General features: G+C 44.2%; 1 protein-coding gene across 3 annotated transcripts in view; it reads right to left on the bottom strand.

The window, feature by feature from the left end:
- CCDC180 (coiled-coil domain containing 180) overlaps positions 1-12,420 on the bottom strand; it is a 492,398-nt gene that overhangs the window by 255,137 nt on the left and 224,841 nt on the right. For all 3 annotated transcript variants that reach the window (XM_078646144.1, XM_078646142.1, XM_078646143.1), the window contains exons 10-16: positions 9,010-9,129; positions 4,413-4,492; positions 2,388-2,476; positions 1,639-1,761; positions 1,196-1,369; positions 901-1,016; positions 475-601 (exon numbers count right to left, since the gene is read on the bottom strand). In XM_078646144.1, coding sequence (XP_078502270.1) covers positions 475-601; positions 901-1,016; positions 1,196-1,369; positions 1,639-1,761; positions 2,388-2,476; positions 4,413-4,492; positions 9,010-9,129 — 829 coding nt within the window. The remainder of the gene's footprint in view (positions 1-474; positions 602-900; positions 1,017-1,195; positions 1,370-1,638; positions 1,762-2,387; positions 2,477-4,412; positions 4,493-9,009; positions 9,130-12,420) is intronic.

Raw genomic sequence — 12,420 nt, 5'->3', positions numbered from 1 at the left:
AACCAGGCAAGTGTCAAGGATGGTGCTGGTTGAGGGTATTTATCACAATGACTCTGTAAGGGAGTGTGTGCATCAGGGATTTGTGGGGTGGGGCTGGAGAATTAAAGGATGTGAGTAGGAAGGGGTTGCTGTGAATGCTTTCACTAACATGACTCCATGAAACAAGTGTGCTCGTTAAGTCTACTTCTATCTGGCATGTAAGGAGGCCAGAAAATAGGAATCAAATAGCATTTTAAGATTACTACCACAGGCAACAGGAAAACTGCCAATGACAGACTACTTGGCAAAGATACCAGCTTGGTGTAACAACTGTGGCTGGCAAAGGATATTATATGGTATCAATGCAAGATGGACATCCAGGGCCTCACCGGGTCCTAGCCCTTTCATTCATAAACAAACCGGTTATGTTATAAACCTCACCCACCACAGCCTCTGTCAAAACGCCCCGCTTTTTCTAAAGTGTGTGCTTTGTACCTCCTTAAAGATTTCTTTCACTCCAAAGTACTGGCTCACAGAGGCGCTATACGACTTCAGCTCACTGAGAATAGAGCCTGGGTAGGACCCCACTATTGCCTCCTGGTCGCTGTGGAATTTCTCGTACCTGTAGAAAAGCACAAGGTCAAAAGGAAAACACTTACTTGAGTTCTAGGTATTTTCTCATGGGGAAAACAAATTACAACAGAGCACGGTCGGTGTGGGCAAAAACGGGAAGGAAATCCAGAGAGTGGGATGCGAGTTTGTGGAAGATTTGGTTCAGTGAACAGATAGCAAGACGGACACATAGACAGACACATAGTGGACCTTGAGGAGAGAGGCGTGTATACTACTGGGAGCCTCCGCAGTACCACCAGACATCAAAGGATTGTGTCTTACTTTTCTAGGGCCCTCAAGCATGCATACCCAGCTCTGATGTCTTCTAACGAACGCAGCGCCTTCTTCATGCAGGCCTGCAGCCCTTCCTGGGAGCTATCTTGTCTCAGCTGATCCAGGACCATGTCAAGATGAGCTTCTTGTGTCTAGGGGAGAAAAGCAAAGTATTCAGCAGCATGAGTGTGTATCTGAAACTAGCCAGACCTCCATTTGTGTACCTCAGCTTTTAGCCCCCTTTGTTTCTAAAGGTCCAATAGAGCACATACGATTAGAAGAGGCAAGTGATGGTTTAGTACAGCGCACAACTATAAACTGCGATGGATACCTGGTTCTCGCCATCGTGTTGCTGTCGACAATCGTCTAGCTTCTTCTGCAGGCTCTTCTCCTGTTTAGAGAGGCTGATCTCCAGGACGTCCCAGAGGTGGGCAGCGCCCTGGGCGAATTTGAACAGATCTTTGCTCTGTAGATCAGTCAGCTTGGCCACACGCTCAAGGGCCTTCTAAAGAAGTATAAGACACATCAGAACGAGAAGGGAACAAAACATAGAGATTTTATTGAGCAAACCTTTCCATCTTTTACTAATTACATATTTGCATCAGAGAGGATCCCTCCCTGACTCCCTCTCTCTCGCTCTCTTTTGCTGTCTCTCTTCCTACATGTCTCTTTCATGAATCCAGAGGGTGCTCATACCTACATAACTTGCAACCTTTTGTCCTTGCATGTTTATCCACCCCTTTACTGACACCATTATGTCCTCAGTATACTTGCATCCATTAGCTCCAGCTCCTGCTCAAACCGCTTCTGCAGCTCTCCCACCAGTGGGAAGAATTCTGAGCTCACAAACTTTTCCACCTCTTCCTTCGTGCAGACTTTCATGTCAATCAGGAGCCCCTACAAGACAAAGTGATAGTTTGGTTAAAACTTTAGTTAAACGTTTGGTTACATTTTGGCTAAAAGTGTGTTTAAACTGGGGCATGGAAAAGTATCTGACCTTCTCATACCACCATTGAGTCATATTACTGTGAAGACCTTACACCACAAGAAATAGCAGAACAAATGGCTGTGGGTCTTGCTGTGTTATTCGCCAAAGCCAGGCTGGACATAGGAAAGTGACCTGCAGCCTGCTTCTTGTCACACCTTCCAGGGTCACTCAATATATGGCTAATAAGGGCGCTCATGATGATCATATCTTAGACCTGGCATCTCGCATCCATAGCGTGCTTGAGGGCTTTCTAATTCCACCGCCTATTCTGGTCGCAAGTTCCTCAGGACAGGTCTTACCCCGATAGCAGCAGGGGTCCAATAGATACACATCTGATTTTTACTCTCTCTCTCTCTCTAGATTTATTTAGAGTAAAAGTCTATTTAATTGAATCCTGATAGCTGCCGGGAACCAGGGCTACATGACTTGCACAATGAAACAAGGTAGATTTTGGTAGCAGAGAACCCTTTCCTTAGATTCTAGCAAGTAAAAGGCACTGCACCCTGAAAAGTAGGGCTCTCTGTGTTCAACTAACCTTGCTCTTCTGAAGCTCAGCCATGCACATCTGCAACACCTTCTCGTGCTGCATGCGAATCCGGTTCACAAACTGCACATTGAGGCAATCTGCAGATAGAGAGAAGGAAAAAAAACGAAAAGCAGGTGAGGCTTCTGTACATGCCAGCTGAGGTAACACACTTTTGAGTAGGTTTACACTTTGGAGTGAGTTTACTACTGTTGGTATTCACAAATTCCGAATGTAAACTTACTACAAAAGTGTTAGCTGCATGTCTCCATCCATAGAGTAAAGCAATTGGCTTACTCTTATCTGATAGAGGGACGTCCTTCTGCCTAAACCCCTCTTACTACTCCATAATCCGATCCCCTTTAGGAGTAAGCATGCCACTTTTCCCGCACAGTCCCTTATGTTCCTTTCGCATTTATGACTAAAACCTATACTTACGTGCGACGGGACGGAGAACTCTGCACACATAAGTATAAGTAAAACTTACGTTTTGTAGTACGTTTTAGAATGCTATACAATGTACTAGAATGTGTACTCTGAGAATCAGGCCCATAGATTTGCATATGACCCAAGTGCTGCTGGCATGTCATGGTTGGATGGCAAATTTAAAAACTGGGTGATTTCCCTACCAAGCTGGTGCATCATAAATGGTGGTAGGATGGGGTACTGGCATCCACATGTCAGGCAGGGCATGTGAGTCACCATACTCCAATACAACCGGCATATCAGAAGCACCAAGCTGTAGGCAAAGCTCTAGATTTTCTGATTGGTTTTAGTATTAGAAAACCTCTGCTGCCAGTCTATCACTAAAGGCTAAAGACTTCAAAAACAAAACAAGCACTTGAACCTCCTTTGATATCATAATTCTTTTGTTTTTCATAATCAAAGTGACATGAACTTTTATGCACATGCAGCCATAAATGACACATATAGGGGAAGGTACAGGTCTGTATGCGCTGTGATTTCTCTTTTAAAAGCTATGCATAAGGATATCATGGTCTGCATCATCTAAGAAGACACAGAAAACAACATTACATCAAACTAAACTTACGTCTTCCAAAGAAGTCCAATATTAGCAATGTCAAATGATGTAGTATTAAAAATAAATATCAACGGATTGCTGGAAAGAGGCAAGGAGGACACATGTCAAACAAAAACTCACTCTAAGCAAAACATACAAACAAGGTTCCACCACACTGGTATGTATCTTCATAGCCAGATTCTTATGGGGTTATAGAGCTGTCCTTCATGTGCCAAGAGGCCAATGTAATTGTGATTGGTGAGCTGGACAAACACCAAGAACATGCCAAGCAAGCCCACATGCTTTTGAGAAGGGAGACCAGGGTTAAGAAGATAGGTTGGGGGGGCAGGCACAGTAGACAGGGTGAGGTAGCTTACCAGAATAGGGCTGCCATGAACAAACCACAACTGCAGAGATGCATCTATTTCGAGTTATGTTAATTAAAAACCTTAGTCTAGGGCTAAAGAGATCAGCAATACAGGAACCTGACATTAGAATCAACATACCCCCTCCCAGCAATGGAGGCAGCCCCATGCACCTACTCACACACGCATTCCACTAGAACCTAAAATAATGCAGTTGTACCCCACATACATTGGGGTTTGCAAAGACACAAGTGACACAGACTCCACTTGCACTGCAATACATCCCACACAGACAACCCTAAAACCACCCCGCTCAGTCGGTTTCACTGGCATGTTGCAATGATCTCATGCCACCCCCATGAGGATGCAGCCATGCAGAAACCCCAACATCCAACACAAAGCTCACCAGCTCACCATGTATTTCATGGTTTCTCAACTAACAGCCTCAATGGTGACCCTCAGTGTGCAAACCCATAACTGCAGACACATACATCTGCATCGACAAGCACAAAGGGGCCGAGTAAATGGAAGACATGCACTACATAAAATAACAACATGACATTGATTACTTCAAGTGGAAAACAGCACAAATCCCTCTGCCTTCACGGGTCCTCAGATTTTGATCTGGAGCAGGAGGTGTGCCACGCTTACCTATTTTTTTATTTATTGTCATGAGTGAAGTATACCAGTCTGCCACTTGTGATTTGGTGGACGTCGGCGGCAAAAGATTACTGTCAATAAAATAAAATAAAAATATTTTACAGCACTTTAAGCAGCACAACAAATCATTAACGAATAGCCAATTTTATTCAGTAACAAATTAGTGCAATTGTAGAACCTGGCTATATTTAAAAAAGTTAAATGAGCCAGTATGGAAAAGAAAACCTTTAAACCATTCCACTAAGAGCACATGTTTAACATTGTTTTGAGTTCAGCTTGGCTATGACCACATGAAATAAGCACAGGGATTGTTTCAATTAAAGATTTTAATTATAAGTGTTTTCATTTTTTGGGCAAATGAGGATACGAGAGGTCAGCTATCTCTCAATTTCACTGATCTGACTTGCAGTCTAAATCTTATCCAATATGTTTCCTCACCCACCCACTATAAAGGCCTTACTTTAGATCAAGTTTGGACTACCAATCTCTCAGTCTCCCCTATAGCTGTTTTGCCATGTATGTGGTAAGATCACTGATGTGATCCTGCTCAAGCCTCAATCAAGTGGAGTCAACCTTTCCAGAAATTGAGCCTGTGTCAATATTGACTCCTTCTGCAGTTCTCTAGGGAACTCCCTGCCTGATAAATCGGAGGAGGGTATCCTGAATTGATTGACAAACGCCAGCAACTCTTCGAAGAGCCAGACCACCAGGGAAGGCGTCATAACAACTTGAAATGGTTTTCAGAGGACCTCAAGTCAGCTAAATTGAAATTACGCCGTGTTGAACGCAAGTGGCTGAAAAACTACTCCACTGATAAAAAAGCAGTAGGTCACTTCTCAAGCAATATAAAAAGCTTATTACACTAGTGAAATCTATCTACTTTTCAGATAAAATTACTAACTCAACTAAAAAGTTGGACAAATTTTCCAATCCTGACAGAGTGACTCTCACTCCCAGGCAGAACTTATGTGACTAACATTAAAGCAATTATCCTACTGAGTCCTTCACTGCAAACACTTCTAGGTCAGATTGCAACTCAGTCCTAAAGTCTGTTCTGCCTGCTAACAGCTAAGAGCGCCTTACGGACCTCCTGATTAAAGTAAAATCAGGCTCTAAAAATGACCCCTGCCGCCCTGATGTCCTAAAAACATTTGTTCTTGTTTTCCTGACCCAGCCCTTGCCTTTCTCAACAATTACTTGAGTCGTGGCCAGGTTCCCGGCTCTTTTAAGGAGGCAATTGTGATCCCTTTACTAAAGAAAGCAAGTGATGATCCTTCCATTCTGAAAATCTATCGCCCGATATTTCTGCCTCCCTATTTGGCTAAGGTACTTGAGCCCATGTAGCCAAATATATCTGCTTTTTCGTGGAATCAACAAACTTTCTTGACCCCTCCCACCCCCACAGTGGGCCTTTGACCTTTCTCGCCATGGTGGACGATCTTCGAGAGGCGCTGATAGGGATACCACCCAGGCACTGGTGTTCCTTGATCTTTCTGTAACTTCTGACAAGGTAGACCATGATATTCTGGCTGACCGGGTCGAAGCCACGGGCCTCCCGGGTACTGTACAAGGCTGAGTCAAGTCCTTTTTGAAGGTCCATTTGCAGGCGATCAGTCACTCCACCTTCTGCTCTTCTAAAGTCCGTCTGTCTTGCAGTGTCCCTCAGGGTTCCTCTTTGTCCCCCTACTTTTTCAACGTATACATTCGTCCGCTGGTGCATGCCTTGAATCATAGTTAGGTCAAGGTTTACAACTATGCAGACAACTTTCAATTGACAGCTCCCCGGAATATATAACCTCCTTCAAAACACAATGTTATTTATTCGTGATTGGATGAATGGAAGAAGGACAATCAGCTTAAACTCAATTCCGATAAGAGGGAGATTGTCACTATCAAATATAAGCGTGATTTATGGAGGCCTACATTCATTTTGGCCTGAAACCATGGGCTCACCCCAACACATCTCAGACGTGGCTCTTTTGGCAGGCATATGAGTAACTATGTGGCGCATGCTATGTTTCAGTTACCTTAGCACCATGAAACGGATCGGTAAACGTGCGCTCCAGAAATATTTATAATATAACAACAAGCCTAAAATGTAGTTTATTAACACTTCCCACTAAAAAACCATTCTTAAAGAGAATATACATGGGTAAGAGCAGTAAAATATGAACAAATATACAGTTACAAACATCACAAAAAGGAAAGTGTGAAATGCACTAAAGTGTCACTTTACTAAATAAGAAAATGGTTTGTGATAGCCTGCATTATTAGTCTACTTTTTGTGTGAAACACACCACGAGTCCCCAGAAGAACAATGGAAACACTGTAAAACCAGCTGACTTCCTTCGCGCCTTCCATGCTTCTTCCAGGAACTTAGGGCCCCTTTAGGATGGCGGGCAGATCGCCCCCGCCAGGCTGGTGGTAGCCACCGCCGGCCTGGCGGGGGATCCGCCCGCCATCCTAGTCAGAATGACCCCCCGCCATATTAGTAAGAAAAGTGTTTATATGGTGGCGGTGTCTATCAGACACCGCCAGCCATATTACAATGGGCTTTTTCAGATGCCTTCTGCCCCCATGGACTCCGGGTGGCTGGGGGGTTCTCATGGGGGGTACCTATGGTACCGCCCAGCAGTTCCATACACAGCATGACAGGCACCGCGCGGTGCCTGCCATGCTGTGCATGGAAGTGCACAGCATGCCTTCCTGCCATTGTGCACCGCCCGCCTTAATGGTAGAAATGCCACTGTGGCGGGCGCATCCTAATGCTACCCACGGGACCCCCGCCCTTATGGCGGGCGGAACCTTTCACCGGTAGGATGACGGGCGGACAAAGTCCGCCCATCATCCTAATGACCCCCTTAGTCTGTGACTGCGTGTCATGGGAATCGAAATCTGACAGCAACAAAATCATTCCATTCTTTGTGTCACGAATACCAGCTGATGTTTGGAACTTGACCACTCTCCCTTTTCTGACGGCGTCATACGCCGCACACAAAGTTAAGAAGGGCACCAGGTCTCCAGGACCTCCACCACAGCCTCACAGGGTTGGTGGTACTGATTTCCGTTTAATTTAGCCAGCAACTGAGGCAGGACAACTCCAACAGGCTTGTCAAATTCTAAGAAAATCATCCTGCGACTCAAGTGGTGAATGGCTCATAGCACGTGTACTAGGTGTAAGGCTAATATGTTTGCTGGAATCCTGAGGCATGCATGGAGAAAGAAGGCATTAGGGTGGGGGCCAGGTAGGCAGACACATAAGTCCACACTCATGTCTTAAGGAAGGCACTTGGAGGACAGATGGTTTGAATGTGTTTATGTCAAAGGCATGTTGAGTAATTTAAGCCACAATTCAGATATTCAGATCTGATGTATCTACTAGAAAACTGAGTATTTAAAAGCTACCACTTATTTACATCAAGCTCTCGCCTACTGATGGTTTCCTTGGTTCAATGTGACAATATAGACCTCAAAAATATAGAACGTAATAGTAGAGGAAGAAGTGATGGATGGAGATGTTCAATTTAATCATACCTGTGGTGCACCTCATATCTCTGTGACATTAGCTCATCTGTGCCTGTACATTGTGGCACAGGACGTTTTGGCTTTTTTGAGCCTCATCAGGAAATTGCAGTTTGAGTCCTTGAAGACTGCAAGTACACAGACCATGCAATAACAGTGCTACAGAAATAATAATGTAGACATCTCAGCAACAGCAACTATCCTCTGGTTGCTAGGTGGATTTAAATTATTATTCTAACTCTAATTTGGTGATCCATGTGATTGTATATATGTCTAATGGACCAGTTACAGTAATGTCAATATTTGTTGTTGTGTACAGAGATTATTGTCTGTAGCTATGGTCCATACCTATAAAGTTTTCATTGTGTGTGGCTACCATCTTCATTTGTATTTTTCTTTAAAAACATGAATTCCCAAAAAATTTCATAATAAAAATGGAAATCCTGTTTGGTGATATCAGGTTATTTACAACCTCTGTTATTTAATTAAACACATTGTACAAATGAACAATAAAGCAATGACAACACATGAATATAAACTTCTGAAAGGATTTATATTGCCTTTGTAAAGGTATGTTTATCATTGTTCATAAATTCTTTATAAACACTTTTCTGTTCCTTTTAGCGTTGTGTTATGTTCACCTTTTCCCTGCGCCAGGACGCTCCTTAGCTGGAGCATCTGTGCGCAAAATAAATGATATTAACATAACATAACATAACATAAATAAAACTACCTGGCACCAGATTCTGCTTTCGATGATTACTTGACTAACAATTCCATCGTCAATTGAATATTGAAATTAGCTATATAGATCTTACTCAAAGATGGACGAGCCTACGAAACACAGAAAAAGGCAATCAAGGAGCTTTTTATGAAGACCACAGTGCCTGAAGCCAACATAATTGACTGGCATGTGCAGCCAAATTCTGCAGAAACAGCCAGAATCAATATGATTTTTTCTTTCCTGGTTCTCAAACAGCCATGTCTGATCCCACACCTCAAGTATCTCTATCCGATAGGACACCTTTACGGCAGAGGCTGACGAGAGGGATTCTAAAGACGATACCTGACTGACTTGAGAAGCTGCATCCTCTCCTCATTCAGCTCTGTCTGCTCTCTCACCATCAGCTCCAGATCTTTTTCAATACTCAGTGGATTCTGAATCTTCTTGCTTGCCATGAATGCCCTAGGTGACAGAAGCAACACCCTTGGTAAACATTTGAACACACCACATTCTGTGAAATCACCTTCTCCACCCCAGTGCTATCAATGGGAAAATCAACGTCACAGATGAGGTGAAATACAAGGAAATCGACCAGCAAATGGGATTGAACTTCAAAGAAACACAACTAGGAAGCCTGAGGTAAACATTCCAAAAACAAAGAAGAGTCCATTTAGGCCTGACAACACCCACTCAAATCTAGGGGTGTCTCACCTACAGGTGACAAGCATGTAGGAGAGTCTGACCAAGGACTGAGCACTCAAAAAAAAGAACAAATTTGGCATTCAAGCCTACATATGAGAAATAGTTACTCACCTATAACTTTTATTGTTAGATTCTTTGCAAACAGCAATCTGTCAATCGTTTGAATTTCCACCCCACATTATGTGTATCTGAATAGAGCTGAAACAACATTAGAGCAGCCAAGCTGCATGAGCAGCTCTCAGCATATCAAGATCTATGTTGCTTCCAACTCTAGCAGTAAGACCAGGTGCATATAGAGAAACTTTACAGGAAGGGACACATCTAAACCCACTGTACAATTGATGGTAGACACTGACTGCCTAGCACTGCTCACAAGCAACCCTTGGAGTCCACATTTAGCGACAGACATGCTGGATGACTGTAAAACTGTCTCCTCGCCTACTGCAGCTGTCTTACCCCTGACTAAGGGAGGAACTGAAGCAAATGAGCCCTGTGATTGGACATAAGAGCTCAGGAAGACAACACAATCCGCCACTTACAGGTTTTGTTATCCGGAAGAACCTGTGTTTCTGCCCAAAGCATGAATCATCCTACTCTTGATCTGTCGGACAACTTGGGGGTCACCCTTAGACACAGAGTTAGCAGCTGAGGCTCTGCACACCTTCTCTTGTCTCGATGAAGCTGCCTTAGCGCTGCCGTGCCAGGAATAAAAGCATGACGGGGTCCAAAACTACTTCTAACTAAGGAACGTGATGCTACAAGGTATCAAAACAGCCAGGCAGACACAAGTGGTGTGGATTACACTGCAACTTGGTATCTCATTGAAAGCACTGCAATATGCCAGAAAAAGTTGTGTCCTGTCAACGTGAAAGGGCTGCTTCGGAATGTGGTCTCTTCTCCATGGAAATGTACATGGCTTAACGTGCACCCCTCATACAGCCGACCACTCACTTAGAGCTCCTGTAGGCTCCATTTAATCCAACCTCCTGTCCAAGCCCAACTTCAGTACTCCTGAATAATGAGAAACACAGTGAGAAGAACGAAAAGAGACAGTGGGAGATCACAGGGGGTGAAGGGGAATCCCTCCGATGAAACAACAACCAGAGCCCACCACCCCAACATGGCTGCCAAAATAATGCAAGAAGGGGCAAGACAGTCTATTTGGAGGGCGAAGAGTGGCAGGGGAAAGACGGAGAGAGGTGACGGATAGGGTCAGAAATAAACTTAATGTGACTACATGATGTCTGTGTGGTAGAGGAAGGGGCAGGGAGAGCCTAAGTGGGCACCACTGGATAGATGAGTAGACCTGAGTGGACATAGTAATTCAATCGAAACAATATGGTGTTGGTGGTGTGCAGAACGGGCAGGTACAGTGGCTGCAGAGGGCGCAAGTGAAGGGGTAGAGATGATGACGAGGAGGGCAGTGAAGGCAAATGCAGTCTGAGGCCAACGGGAATAAAACAAGCTTTGATAAAGCAAATAGGTCTTGACAATCAGAGAGCTATAGGCGTTGTCAATGTTATTGTGTTGTAGCTATGTATTATGCATCGTCTCTCCACAACACTTGCGTTTGTGTACGGCGCTGGGGCTGGCAACGTTGGCATACGGGTTGCCAGCAGAAGAATGGTCCAATAGCTGGTGCTGGCCGTTATGAAACAGAGTGGGTGAGAGAGAGCAATAAGGGCGGGAGTAGAGGGGACAGAAGCACACAGAGGAGACAGTAAGCTAGACCATGGGGTATAAAAAAGTAAAGTAAAAGTCCACATTTGTAAAGCGCACAATCACCCGTAAGGGTCTCTAGGCGCTGGGGGGCCGTCGGGAAGATTAAGCGAGCTATTGCCCAGAGTCACATGGTGCTGGGCTAACCTGCCGCCGTAGCCGGGGATCGAACCGTGGTCCCCAGATTCCAGCGTCAGTCGCCCTGGCCGCGGCGCCACACCTCTTCCACTTATATATACGGGTATACAGAAGCAAACAATGCTCTAGACTGACACGGAGCACAGTGGTGAGAGAAATATACAAGAGAGACTGCCATGCACTCTTGGGGTGCTGCAGGAGAAAGCAAACAACAGTTGTACTTTTGGTGTGCTTTTTCCAACATCAATCTTTTTACACCTTCTGATTCATACCCAATCATTTCAAAGCTTTTTGGGATGGTTTTAAGTTAGTGTTTAGGAGAAAAATATTAGTTCAATCATTGTCATTTGTTTTTCTATATCCATCTTCTGTCATTCCCATGGCTTCATACAGCAAATTATAAACCACTGGCATTATAATGTTACCACCAAGCGTGAAATATTTGCTGTGCCAACATCATAGTAAGCGCTTAATTTCCTCAGGTGTTGAAATGATTTTGAGGGAACAGATACCACTGCCTGCCAAAACAAAAAAAATACAACACTGCATCAAGCTATAATTTGTCGTGTCTAGTTTTTTGGAACCAACGAGAGGCAAGCACATCCTATAATCGACAGGACTCGTCACTCTTGCAAAACAAAGCTGAAGGGGCAATTGTTTGCTTTCCAAACTGTTCCTAGTTTTATATTTTACTTGCTAAAGCCATAGTGGGTCCAACTGAGCACAGGGGACACAGGTGACCTATAAGTTTCTCATTCTCTTACACTATAGAGCTAAGTTGCTCTGAGCGGGTGGAGCATTCCTCTGGGTAAAAGAGCCAGCAAAGCTTTGCAGAAGTAATTGATAATTCTTTTTAAAAAACAGGCACCGTCTCTAAGATTGACAATTCTTGCTGGCAATCATTTTTTTTTTTTTTTTTTTTTTTTTTTTTTTTTTATTTTAAAATATATTTTTATTGCAGAGTTATAAACAACAGGTAAAGGAAACAGCCAGTGCACTTGCGGGCCCCCCCGTCCAATAACAGTTCACGGTTGTACACAGCCATTCAGCCCGCATCCCGGAGGCCGGGCGGCACATCAGTTCGCTCTGGAGGAGCACAGCATAGTGTACGTCCCATTGGGACCCCGGCGGAAGGTCGATTTACGTATCTGCGTTTACCCCCCCACCCGCAACAACATTCCCGTCAGCCATCCC

The sequence above is a fragment of the Lissotriton helveticus genome, chromosome 5_1, assembly GCF_964261635.1.
Source record: "Lissotriton helveticus chromosome 5_1, aLisHel1.1, whole genome shotgun sequence".
Taxonomy (NCBI): domain Eukaryota; kingdom Metazoa; phylum Chordata; class Amphibia; order Caudata; family Salamandridae; genus Lissotriton; species Lissotriton helveticus.
Note: the sequence above shows the minus strand (reverse complement) of the source record. Positions and strands in the feature narration are given on the sequence as shown.